This window comes from Fukomys damarensis, unplaced genomic scaffold (assembly GCF_012274545.1).
Source record: "Fukomys damarensis isolate Sample0158 unplaced genomic scaffold, DMR_v1.0_HiC HiC_scaffold_22, whole genome shotgun sequence".
In the NCBI taxonomy this organism is placed as follows: Eukaryota; Metazoa; Chordata; class Mammalia; order Rodentia; family Bathyergidae; genus Fukomys; species Fukomys damarensis.
Genome location: NW_022900934.1, coordinates 8,041,550 through 8,055,290, shown reverse-complemented (window position 1 = coordinate 8,055,290; position 13,741 = coordinate 8,041,550). Strand labels below are relative to the sequence as shown.

Genomic DNA, 13,741 nt, shown 5'->3' with positions numbered 1-13,741 from the left:
ATCCCGCGCGATCGGGGATCGGGGTTCGGGGTTCGGGTTCGGGATCGGAGATCGGGGATCGGGGATCGGGGTCCGGGAGTCGGGCCGCCGCCCCGTGCGCGTTAGATGCCCGGCCGGCCCTCAGCTCCTGCGTCCTCAGGGCGCTATGGAGGGCGGAGATGGGTGAGGGCCCAGCAGCCGCCGGCTTCTCTGCGATCCTCCCAGCCCCTTCGCGAGGATCCTGTTCCCCACTTCACAGATGGAGAAACTTGGACACAGCGACCACTAGCGCTGTAGTGACTCAGCTGTTAAGAAGCTCAGCTAGGGATCAAACAGCGCTTCTTTTTAATACGTGTTTTTAGATACATGAAATTGTAAATATTTGTAGGATCTAGTGTGATACTTCATTGCACTTCAGAGCCACTAAAACCAACTGAACTTCCATTGGACGTTTAAAACCAGTAAAACTTCCTAGATGCTTAAAAGATCCCAGGATAGGGGAAAAATAAAATTGGAGGCTGGCAGTAAGGTGATTATCGAATTTTTACCGAGTGCTGGGCAGAGTTTCAACATAGTGCATTGCATGTAGTATTCTGATCTCCTTTTTGGGGATACTGTTTCATCCGTATTTAGCAGATAGGAAAACTTGAAGCACAGAGGCAAAGCTAGGATTTATACAGCCATTCTGATTTCAGGGTCTTTACCCAGGACCCTCTGATGATGGAAATTCGTGGTGAAGGGAGTTGCTTCCTGATTTGTGTGTTTGCTTTAATTCCACCTTAAAAAGCATGTTAGAACATAGTCTCTTTGGCCTCCTACTACCTAATCCAACATAGTCCGTGCCTCTGCCTGCTGTAGGGTGACCAGCAATCCCACTTTGCCCTCAAATGAGGGAATGTTAAAACTGGGAAGGCGCCAGTCGGCTCAGGGTGAGATGCCCACCCCAAACATCTGATCACCCATAAATTCTTGTTTAGTACCATGGGAAGTTCTGGGATCATGGGGATTCAGGCAAGTGTCACAGTTACGGGGAGGCACTTTGCCTCTGGTATTTTGTTAAATGAGGGCCTCTGTTGTCGGGTGAGGCCTTTTAATCCCCTAGGACAGTGGTGGCAGACCTATGGCAGTTGTGCTGCAGCGAGCTGTTTGTGTCATTGAGAGATCTAAAAGGTTCGGCGTCACTGCCCTGGAAGTTACTGGGTGTAGATTGCCCTCGTCTTATAAACATGAGACAGATAGCTGCAAAAATTTCAGTTACCAATCTTTTCCTCTTCCACAACTTATTCAGTGATTTTCTTTTCAGCACGTGACATGGCACAATCTGAGTTTTAAGTGATGAAGATAACAGTTAAGTTCTTCCTCTGTCCTCTAGCGTGATAGGCTTAGGCTCTTGGGCACAGTAAGGCATCGCTGAAATAGTCGCCTAAACTAAAATTTCCAACTCTGAACTGCGAAGGAAAAGCTTGAGAAGAGGGTGGAAACAGGGTGGGTCTCTTGGAAGCAGAGAAGTGGCGAGGTGGTCGTATTAACTTGGGGTCTCTGAGATGACGTAAGGAGCGGAGGGCAAAGCTGGGCAGGGAGCGAGGCTTTCAATAGAAGGAAGGTCTTGGGTAAATACTTGGAGAGCATTGAGTAAAGAAGGCTAAAATAGCAGAGAACCAGGAGAACATGGGGTGGGGGTAGGTGGTGGCCAGAACGTAAAGGGTCATGATTATCTTTGGCACCACGGGGCCTGTGCGGTAGACGCAGAACCCTCCTGAAGCTGTTTCCTGGCGCAGTTCCGCGCTGTCATCTCAAGGGGAAAACATGGAGGCATGTGGGGATGCCCTTTGAGTGTAATAAAAAGCAAATTATTTGCAGCCTGGAACACTACCTTTGTGAACACGACACATTTTCCCTCCCAGTTGGTCCTAATGTTGCTGGCAGAATGTCTAGGGAGGATTCAGACCCCTCGGCTTTAACCAGGGCCCTGGCTCCAGGCCGCTCTGGCTTCTGTTCATTATCTTCAGTTTAAGGAGTGTCCGTTCCCCAGAGACTGTCTTTGACCTCTGTCTGCAGAAACCTTTCACCTCAGATCTCCAGAATCCTTCATCCCCAAACTTACTGTCACTTCCACATTTATCACCACCTAGCATTGTCTTGTTCATCTTGGGTTTTTTGCCACCTCTTCTGCCAAGACTGTGAGTTGGCCCAGTCTTCCTGGGGGTCGGCCTCTGGCTTTTTTAACACAGTGCCTGGCCCATAGCAAAAAATCCTAAATAATTGTTAAATGTGCTGGGGAGAGTAAGTAATGTGACTCAGGGTCACATAGGAAATGAACATTTCCAACTCTAATGAGGGTGTGAAAGAGATAAGGGTTGAAGGGAAGTCTGAAGTCAGGGAAGATGGTGAGCTGGCGTGAAAGGTGTGAGTTCACTGCTAGTGACTTGGTCGGTACCGTTACAAAAGAAGAGCAGACTGAAATAGCCTCCCTCCTTCCGGTGACCCAGCTGTCAGTATTCGAGCTCTGTGTGGGCACTGCAGAGTGTGCTGCTCTTCCATAGAATCCCCTTAAGGTATCTTCTGTCAAGAAGAGGGTGTGGTCAGAGCCCAGGGCTTTGTGTTTTCTCTCTATACCCGCCCAGTCTTACTTCTCTTAGGCCCAGCAGGATTTCTTGTTCTTCCTTTGTAGTGATTTTGGACACACAGCCTTCAGGAGATCAAGTGTTGAACTTTACTGTATCCTGTCTGTGGGCTCAGTGCTCATCTTATCGCCTCTTGCAAGGCAGGATCAGCTGCTTCACTTTATATGACAAATCTGAGGAAGTCTCAGAGATGGGAGTGATTTGTGCAAAGTTCTTGCTTGTGTGGCTTGGAATCCATTCTTACTTTCCTCCACTCTGCTGCGAGAAAACAACTCTGGTAGCGATGACACATGGCCTCTCTTATGGCACTGTCTCACATGCCATTTTGGGGGTGATTTCAGGGAAAAAATTGACCTCTCAGTGTTTTGCACGTGCAGTTAAGAATTATCTTCTCTGCAAAAACACAAGTTCATTAGAGAACTATTATAGAGCAGGAGGAGTCACAGCACCCACTGCTGTTGGCCATCCAAGGCGGTGGCTTCCTACCTTCTCCTGTGGACCACCCCGCCCAGGGGCTGCATTTGCTGAGGTGCACATTTCTCTCACCCACCCTCGCATTAAGAATCCTGACCACCATAAGGAATTGGGCCCAGGGGCCACTTGCCTGCTGGTGGCTGCTGTTTGTTGGGGCTGTGACAGGAAACATCTGCTTTGGAAAGGCAGAACAATGCAGGTGGGCAAATTTTCCCCAGAACTTTACAGTGCATAACTGAACCCTTGAGTCTGATCCAGCAAGATTTAGATTCAAATTCAGAGACCATGAGCCTCAGCGTACGCCACCAGGGAAGCTCTGTGTTAGGCATTTTCATGTGAACTAGCCTTTAAAACCCTCACAATGACAAATGCATCTGTAAATCCACAGCGAGGCGTTCGGGGGACTCAGTATTTAAGTGCAGTGGTGCAAACTCTTCAGGCAAACAGGACTTCTTTATAATTCTTCATTCTCCGTGTGCTTAAACTGGCAGTCTCAACAGAGATGAAGTAACGTGAGCACCAAGACGCCCACGTAGAGGTGTTCCCAAGGTGTCTTTAGTGGTGCTCTGTGTTCCCCGATTTCATATGCATGGAAACTACAGGGCCACACCCTTGGAGCTGTAACTGTCCCCAGGGGAAGGGTTTTTTAGGATAAGCTTTGGGCCTAATGGTGGGCCTGATGCTTGTGAAATTGTTCATTGGGAGGAGAGCCTGATACGGAGGAGGACCAAGTTGTGGTGTCCGCCTTTCCGTCCTGACCTTTGAGCCTCGGGAGAGAAGAAAGTGCACTGTCTTATGTCACTGGTCACAAGCGCCCAGGTAGAGCGTGGAGTGTGGATATTGCGAAGCCATTTCTGTTACTGGCAGAAGAGCCTCTAGTCCTGCTGAAGCTGCAGTTGTTGTATATCGATCGGTATGATAAATTATGTGTGTTTATGCATAACAAATACACCTTCAGTAAGGACTACTTTTATATGCATCTTTAATTCTTTAGTAACCAAGTGTGCTTGCTCCTGTTTTATAAATAAGGGAAAGCCTAAGAATATGGGATTTAACTTCTTTTTTAATACATAGAAACCCTTTGTGGCTTTGGGCAAATTATTTAAACTCTGTGCCGGGTTTTTCCATCCGTGCAATCGTATTGGTGATCTCCCTTCCTGAGACTGCAGGTTGTACTTGCTCCTGTTTTATAAGGGAAAGCCTAAGAATCTGGGATTTAACTTCTTTTTTAATACATAGAAACCCTTTGTGGCTTTGGGCAAATTATTTAAACTCTGTGCCGGGTTTTTCCATCCGTGCAATGGTATTGGTGGTCTCCCTTCCTGAGACTGCAGGGCCCTTAACCGAGTTCCTGATACACAGTAAGAGCGCGGTCAGTGTCAGCTGTTTTAGTGTCACGTGGATACTTTATGTCAGCCAAGCATTCATTGTATCCAGGTTGCGGATTTAATTGTATTAAATATTAATTTTTTGATACTAAGTGTTCAGTTTTCATGATTTCTTAGTGAACTGTACCTCATGAAGGCCTGTAAATAGTTTCTAGAGTCATCATTTCTACCCTGTGTGGAGTAAGCCCTGAGATGCTTCACCCTCTGGCTAGTGTATCAGTCAGCCCAGACACTGTAGGAACCTGTCTGATTTCTGGTAACCACAGTCAGCTCGTATGGATTTTAACTCTGAAAAAAAAAATCTAGTATGAGGCATTTAGGAGCATTCATTGGTCACTAAGTGTTTGCTTCCTGGGTTATCTTGATGAAACAATGTTCCAACTCAGAAAATTGTGCTGTCAGCCAAAAGTTAGCAAACTTCTTGTCTTTTTAGGACTTATTAGTTCTTTATAATTGAAAAATTTTTACAGTATTAAGAATTATTCTATAGACTATGGGAAAAATTACAGGTCTGTGAACAGGTCTTAGGCTCACACAGCAAAAAAATGAGTTAAGTGGTTTGCTTGTGATAATCTGTACCCCCTGGGATTTTTGACTATGAAGGCAAGTGATGTAAATTATTTTATAGCAATATAAAGCTAGCCTACAGCCTCCACATTAAACATTTTACAAATATCACATACTTTTTCAGGCTGCAGAAGACGTCAATGTTACTTTCGAAGATCAACAAAAGATCAACAAATTTGCACGGAATACGAGTAGAATCACAGAGCTCAAGGAAGAAATAGAAGTAAAAAAGGTACTGGATGTATTTATCATATTTCAGAAAAAGAAAAGTCTTTGATGCTGTAGCTCTTTAAAACTGGATACTGTTAATCAGTAATTCCCTCTCTCTGGGCCCTGAGTTGCTGATGACACTGACCTCCCTAGTTACAGCAGCAAGCTGTTTTGTAAGGGAATGTGAGCTGGTGAATGCAGTTGGTGTGGGCCTTAAGTCCAGGCAGAGGTCCTGGGAGGAAGGTCCAGAGGCACAGCTGCGAGGCCTCGGCCCGCGTGGGACTGAGCTGGCTGCTCCTGGACGAGGAAGCTGCCTCTGCAGGTCCGGCGGCCCTGAGCTTCCGTTGCCGCTGGCCTGGGCTCTAGCCTGCGCCCTGCCTGTGCGAGAGCTGCTGTCTTGAGGCCCAGTGGAGTACACCCGACTGGCGGGATTACAGTTCCTGTTGACACCTCGGCAAGTGCAGCTGAGAAAACGATTGTTTGGGTTTTGTTTTTGTGGGAAGGAAGGACTCCCAGAATGGGAAATTGTGGCCACAGAGAACTGCTGCCCACCACAGGGTGCTTTAGTAATCTGAAAGTAGCCAGCAGACATCGTGCTAGCACTTACGTGCTTCCACTGGGTAAGAGATCAGCGACACAAAAAGGGTCTCTCGGGGAGTTAGTTTCCCTGAATTCAAATTGGCTCTTCTGGCGGGGAATTCTGAATGTGTTCATTGTTTGCTTTAGAAACAACTCCAGAATTTAGAAGATGCTTGTGACGACATCATGCTCGCGGAAGAGGACGGCGTCATGATACCTTACCAGATCGGCGATGTGTTCATCAGCCATTCTCAAGAAGAAACACAAGACATGTTAGAAGAAGCAAAGGTATGCGGGACTCTTTCCCTGGGAGATGAAGTCTAATTCTTAAGTTAGGGTTTTATATCGCGATGAAGAGCTCATAACTGTAGGTGGAGAAATAATGGACCCTGGCTGACGGCACCACTTTGGTGTAATGACCAGGCAGACTGTGTGCTTTCCTAGTGTCTTTATTGAATCCTAACCAGATCTGTTATTATCCCAACCTAAAATGAGGAATGGAGGCTTAATGAGGTTATAGGACTTAATTCCAAGGGGTACATAGGCAGCGAGTGGTCTTCTGACTCTAGAACTTTGCTCTGAAAATGTTAGAGAGTACAGCATATTGTAAAGTAGACAAGAAAAATTCTCCCTAATCCCACCATCCACAGCGAATATTTTCATGTATTTCTGTTCTGCTGTCTTCCTCTGTTTCTCTGAGTTTTGCCTCCCGCCTTGGTCGGTTACCATTCTGGTGGGGACGTCGGCTCCTCCGTTTAATGTTTGTCTAGTAGGTCCCTGCTGGAGTCTTCTCTGGGTCAGCACACAGGCTTTAACAGCGTCCTTTTTTCTGATTTGCTTAGTGTCATCTTTCATGGCACTGATTTGGCCGTGTCTTTTTAACATTAATTTGTCTCCAATATTTTGTCACAGCAGTGTCACAGTGAGCTTTCTTATATGTCTTTGTTCACGTTTAAAATGTTGTTTTGATGAAATAATCAGAGAAATGCGATAACCGGGTCAGAGATTGGATTCTTAGACAATAGTGGAGGCAAGAGATAGATGCAGTGTGGGAGATTATTCCCATTTGCTTGCTCTCTGATGTCTGACAGAGGTCACCGTGTGGTGTACGAGAAGCTCCTGCTGTTAGATGCTTCCTAATACTTAACACGAATTAAGCCCCCATCAATTAACCCTGGGAAGAAGCAACCTTTTTACTCCAGGATCTTTCCATGTAGAAACACTGTCTGTCTCTTTTATGTTTAAATTCTTTCTTTCCTAGTCAGATTTTGTGATTTAATTTTTTAACCACGTCAAAACGCTTTGCTCCTACTGGACGCATTTCAGTACAGTTTATGATTTTCCTGCTTATTGTGAATGCCCTCCCACCACATAGGTGTAAACACTGACCTTCATTTCGTCATCTCTTCATGCGTGCATTCACTCGTTCCAGAAGCGTTTGTTGAGGGCTTACCTCTGTCAGGATGTGCCTTGTCCTGGGCTGCAGGGGTCAGCAGAGAATATGCCTGCTTCCTGCCCCTGGAACATAGAGTCTTGAAGCAAAGAGACACTGTCCATGGCAGTGAAATCCAGGAAATCCAGGGAGTCCCTGCTGCCCTGGTCTGGACATCAGGCGGGAGAGGGCTCCCTGGGCAAGTGACAGTCTAATAGCCCCTTTCGGGGGCAGAAAGGGGGTAGGATGGGTTCCACTCAGAACAGACAGCATGTGTGAGTGGTTATAAAGCAGTTACGGTGGAGAAAGAGAACCACGAGTTTCGTCTGCTGGCTCAGTTTGGGACGTGTGAAGCTGTGGTCGAGATGCTGGGCAGCTCTGTCGGTTGAGTTTGGGTAAACTGCGCTTTGTGCTGAGACAAGGGTCAGCACACTGAGTGCGCAGAGCCAACACGTACAGATATTAGGCTTCGCCGGCCGTATGGGCGTTCACGGCTCCTGTGAAAGTGACGTGCACGAATGGATTTGCACACCCGTGTTCCCATGAGACCTTAGAACCAGGAACTTCGGGCTGGATTTGCCTTGCGGGCTGTCATTTGCTCAGCCCTGTCCTACATCAGGGTGAGCCTTTTGGGGATTTTGAGGATAGAGTGATATGATGGGACTTGTAATTTTAGAGTAATTTTCTAGTGTCCTATTACATACAGTAAGTCCATGGCTTATAAACAAGTGCCACTCTGTCAGATTCATTGGTAAGTTTGACCAGTGAGACTTTGACACAAATATACAATGTATACGGCTTCCCCTTCCTAGCAGTCCCCTCCACGACACCACTTCTTGTCTTTTGCTTCTGGACACGCTGGGCTCTGAGTGTACCACTGCACACTGTTGTCCTGTACAGTCAGCACACAGCAGCACACCTATGACAGTGGTGGGCAGACATGTGAGCTACTTCTGCAATTTGTTTAAATTTATATATGTTCGTAATGCGAGTTTGGTTAGTGTCAGTGAAACTTCAAAACTCAAATGTTTGTAAGTCAGGGACTTACTGAATTGGGGTTTTCTAGGTATAGACGTTTTATCTTCTTTCTAGGAGTTATATGTCTTGTTTCTGTTTTTTGTCTTGTAATAGTGGTTCTCAGATTTGTAGCACACATCAGGATCACGATCACTGTCTTTATTTTCTTGTTGCTGAGACAAAATACCAAATACCCACAAGTTAAAGGAGGAGAGATTTATTTCAGCTCATCGTTAGCAGAGATTTCAGTCCATAAACAGCTGGCTTGAAGGCAGGGTGGCTTGGCAGAGGAGCATGACAGAGGTGAAACAGTTCATGGCAGATCAGGCAGGAGGCAGCAAGCAGCGAGCAGCAGCAGCAGCAGCAAGCCTGCCTTCCCGTCTTCCCTTTATATTACATCCAGGCTACAACCCTGTTGATTGGTGCCACCCAAACCCAGAATGGGGCTTCCATTATCCATATCCAGAACTATGCTGAACTAATTTAGTTATCACATACTATTTTTTTGGGGGGTACTGAGGATCGAACCGAGGAACTTGTGCATGGGGGGCAGGCGGTGCACCTCTGAGCTAAATCCCTGGTCCCCTATCATATATTTTAAATCCCACCATCATCCCACTGTCTTCCGCCCTTATGAAGCATCACACTTCCATGATCCAGATGCCACCTCCCCAAAACACCTGTGAGCACGTATGAGCCTTTGGGGGGACATCTAGACACAGGCCGTGACACTCACCCTCAAGTTGTTTTTCTACAAATTTAGACTGTTGGGTCCAACCTAAAGAAGTTCTAATCTGTATTTCACCAAGTTTCTAGATCAGTGATGGTGAAACTTCTGGAGCTTTCAGTGATTATAACAGCCTTCTGTGTCACGCATGCCATCCCTGCCCTAGGGGATTCTGCCTGGATCCTGCTCTGGGGCATTGAGAAGCACTGGGCAGATTTTTTTTTTTTTTTTTTAAGAGACATGGTCTTACTATGTAATTGAGGCTGGCCTTAAACTAGAGGTGCTCCTCATGCCTCAGCTTCATGAGTGCTGGAATTACAGGCCTGTACCACCATGCCTGGCCATTGTTTGGATTTCTAAGAGTAGCATTGCCACTGCTAAGTATTTTTCTTTTGCTCCGAATGTTAATGGGTATGACACTTGTATGATTTTATAGCTTCTTTGTTATGTTTAGGGAAAATTCTTTCTTTGAGCCGAGGCAGCAAAGACCCTCTAACATTTCCTGTGGGTGAACCTACTGTGATTTTAAAGAAAGCAACTCTTCCAGAGTTCAGCATCGGGGCCTTGTAGTTAGTGACAGTTTCTGCCAGATTTTGACCATACATTGTTATTACTAATTATTGGTGGAATCAAGTTTTTATCATTTCTTCTGCATGGTTCTTTTAAAATTTTGTTTATTTTTTGGGGTACTGGGGATCAAACTCAGGACCTCACGCTTGCCAGGCAGGCTCAGTGCCACTGAGCCGCATCCCCTGTGCCGTTATTTTTGTGGTAAGTTATGAAGAGTGGTGTTGAGGTTAGGCAAGCCCATGGTAAACTGTTTATAGAAGTCTGTGTATGTGGATCCTTCTTTATTAGAGTATGATGCTTTAGGAATTAATTTTCTTTAGCTACTATGGTTTTTACATCAGCAGAAACTGGAAAAAAAATCAGGACTTATTCTGTGATAAACAAGTATGGGTCTGAATTAAAATGCTCACTTTCAGATTTCTTTTGTTTTTAAATCTAATGATCCTTGTTATTTAGCTGCTTAAGTTTAGAAAATTCTTCCCAAATATTAGTTCAAACACAGATGCTCAGAACTCGTCCAGTTGGATAGAACTAACTTAAACTTTTTTTTTTTTTCAGAAAAATTTGCAAGAAGAAATTAATGCCTTAGAATCCAGAGTAGAATCAATTCAGCGGGTGTTAGCAGATTTGAAAGTTCAGCTATATGCAAAGTTCGGCAGCAACATAAACCTTGAAGCTGATGAAAGTTAAACATTTTATAATACCTTTTTAAATTTGTTTAATAAACTTGAATATTGTTTAAAATGATAATTTCCCTTCTTCAAATGACATGGAAAGGAAAACTTTCTTTTTTTAAAGTTTTCATTTGTTTAGTGGAAACTTGCCTATTTTCACATGTCTTGCTTATTTATTTTATATTTTTAAAAGAAGACAGTATTCATCTATGTATTTTGCATAATGATTATATCAGTTCTAGGGGCTTTATGTCATGTTATTAAAATCAGTTAAACAATCTTGTCTATGTTTCTATATTATTTAGAATACTTGTTGCAGTTTTCATTTACAGAAAAGGTAACGGTTGCACCCTATATTTGTATGTCTGATTCTGGTTGCTGTCTAAGAATGGTGAAAGCCCTACAGAAATGTACAGTCCTGCACCTGTCCACTCTACGAACTTCACAACGAAAACTTTGTCATTTACCAAAAAGTATGTGTATATTTCAATACGTAATTTACATCATCAAGCATTTAGCATATCTTTTACGTATACCAATGTCTTAGATGTTGGTGAAAGAATAGGTGATGTTCAGTTATGCAAAGACATGGTGGTTTTCTTACCAACATAGAACAGAACAGAAAAACATTTTAGAAACCAAGCGACATGTCTGTTTTAAGTTTTAGACCTAATTTTAGCACTTTGTAATTTTTTGCTTTGAGACGGGTCTTGCTATGTCCCTGGGTTGCCCACACGGGCCTTAGACCTTCAGTCCTCCTAACCTTATTCTCCCCAGGTTCTGGGATTACAGGTGTGCACCACAATGCCCGGCTAAGGCTTATTTTTTGAATAAAAAATGCATTTGTCCCCTCATTTCCTTCACAGAAGACATTGGTTTAGGATTTGGAAGTTGTAGATGCGTTGCCTTTCCACCAGATGGCACTGATGTGCCAGAATAGCAGAAGGATCGTACTACAAAAAGGGTATTTTTAGGATTAATGTATACAATTTTAGAAGAAAAAATTTTTAACCTTCTAGGTTATAAACATTGCATGTATATCTTTTGGTTAAATGTTTATAATCTGTAATTTCAGCTTACAGATAGAATGTAAAATTTCTAAAATTTTTTTTTTTTTGTGGTACCCGGGATCGAACTCGGGTCCTTATGTTTGTGAGGCAGGCCACCGAACTGCTGAGCTAAATCCCTGGTCCTCTAAAATCCTTAATAGCATAAAATCAAACTTACATTGCTACGAAGTCTTCTCAAATAGTAGTATTCAAATTGTAAGAAATGACTTACCAGGATATTCCTGAGTGTGGTCTGCTAACATTGAGTTGGGAGAAACTAGGGGCATATTTTTGTACGATTGCAGCAGGAAAACAGGAACATGCTCGAGGTAGAATAATTTCCCAGAACTCCAGGCAGAATTGCAGAGGTGGGGGGCTAAGGTTAGGAACCTCTTGTGCCCTTACAGGTCAGGTGAGGGAAGCACCTGTTCCCCTTCAGTCTGGAGCCCTGGGAAAGGCTGCCTTTATTGGCAGGAGCACAGCCCCTGTGACTCCCTGCAGTGATGAGCCAGGGAATGAGGGTCCAGGTGCAGTCTCTCTTCCTGCAGAATCCACCTGGGTCCCACGGTTGGCCAAGTCGACCAGCATCCAGAGGTGGGATGTCTTCCAAAGGCAGTGATCGGGTGAGCCACGGGAGAGGCTGGCAGAGACAGTGATGGAGGGCACTGCTGAGAAATTTCAGTGACCACTTAACGTGATGTGGATACAGGGGAATGGTATTAAATAACAAGCTCAATCCCTTTACAAACTTTAAAATGTCTGTAGCCTTTTGTTAGTGAACTCTTTTTTTTTTTCTTGGTACAGGGGATCGAACTTGGGTCCTTGAACTTGGAGGCAGGTGCAGAACCAGTAGGCTAAATGCCTGGTCCCTAGTGAACTCTGCTGTAAGTGACCAGTAAACCCCATGTGTGGCATCTGAGGTTTCTAATGCCTATTCCAGCCAGTCGTCTCCATGTGGACGCTTGATCTCGGTTTGTCACTGCTAACTATTTTTTGAGGCAGGGATTCTAATTTTTGTGTGTAATTACTGTTTTTAGACAGTGCAGCTTTGTTTTGAGCATTGCAGATTAAACAACAGTGTTGATCTTTGGGCTGCCACTTTGAAGCCTCAGGTGCACAGTCTGATGCTTCAAATCCAGGCCTTTGATAGAAAATGGGAGACAGTTGGCACTGAATTCTGCTTTGCTGCGCTGCTGACTTGAATTCCTGCCCATCTCTCCCCACCTCCACCACCACCCTCACCCTTGTCCGAGCCTTGAGAGCTCTCTCCTCAGAAGTTTACTTGTTTAGCTGGGGTTTTTGGGATTGTTTTTGGTACCGGGGATCGAACTTGGGCCCTTGCGCTTGCGAGGCAGGCAGTGGAACCACTGAGCCAAACCCCTGGCCCTTAGTTGGGGTTTTGATAGCGAGAGGCTGGAGGAATCTAAATGGTATGAAACAGGTCATATCCATGAATTATGCAGCAGAAATTTTACTATGAAGGGGTGAGGGGAGGATAGCAGATGTGACCGCGCCTTCCCAGGTGCACGCAGTCACTTGCAGGACAGAAGGAAGGCTAGGACTTCGAAGAGGTGGTGAGCAGCAGGTCCTGACCACAGCTGAGGAGATGGAGGCGTAGAGAAGAGAAAGCCAGAGCAAACTCGGTTTTGGGCACAGGCCGAAAACAGCATGAAATAGGAGTTTTCTTATTTGTGGCTCTCGGGGTTTGAAAAGAGTTGCATTTGTTGCCACAATAAAATTCAAAGCTCGTTACAAATTTATAGCTCGGCAACACCGAAACCTATTTCCAGATGGCGACTTCCAGCTGTTGGCCTGTGGTGTGAAGTGAGCTGACCCTAGTTCACCTGAGTCCCCAGGCTGCTTCTCCCATCTGTCTCCTGCCTGTCCTTGGGTGGCTGTGTGTCCCCTGCTGGTACCGCTGGCGGGGGTAGCACCGTAAGCGACGTCTGGTGTGCAGTGGGGACAACGAACAGCAGGAAGAGCATGAGTTTGGCATTGGACACCTCAGCCACGAGAAGATACGTGATGGACCACCGGGGTTCTGAATTGAAGTATGAGGTGTGCCGGCCTCAGAGGACATTTGAGAACCTTAGAAAAAGAAAAACTTAAGGCCCATCAAGACCAACCCGAGATTTTGTTTCAAAGCAGAATATAAACAGCAGATTGTGCCTGCTGCTTGGGTAGGGCTGTGGTAGTGCCGAAGAGCCTGCATTCCTAATGAGTTCTGTGCTGAGGCTGCTGGTTCTGAGAGAGAGGAGGACTTAGGAAAATGAGCCGGGAGGAGAAGGAACTAGCAAAGGAGATGGTTAGCACAGGTGTAGAATCCTGGGGGCCAAACAGGGCTGGAGGCAGGCGGGAGTGGTGGGAGGCGACATCCAGTGTCGTGGGGCCCAAACCCGAGAAAGGAGCCATATTGGGTGGCTGAGAAGTTCTCACTTTCCTCTAAGAAGG

At 45.3% G+C, this 13,741-nt stretch overlaps 1 protein-coding gene across 4 annotated transcripts in view; it reads left to right on the top strand.

Moving 5' to 3' along the window:
• The window catches only part of Pfdn4 (prefoldin subunit 4), a 33,336-nt gene extending 22,857 nt beyond the window's left edge, over positions 1–10,479 (top strand). The window contains exons 1-4 of one of the 4 annotated variants that reach the window (XM_010618195.2): positions 25–508; positions 5,157–5,264; positions 5,969–6,109; positions 10,126–10,465. In XM_010618195.2, coding sequence (XP_010616497.1) covers positions 455–508; positions 5,157–5,264; positions 5,969–6,109; positions 10,126–10,257 — 435 coding nt within the window. In that variant the 5' untranslated portion in view covers positions 25–454 and the 3' untranslated portion in view covers positions 10,258–10,465. The other 3 variants (XM_010618197.2, XM_033767065.1, XM_010618194.2) reach the window with 3 other exon arrangements.
• The last annotated feature ends 3,262 nt before the right edge of the window (positions 10,480–13,741 follow it).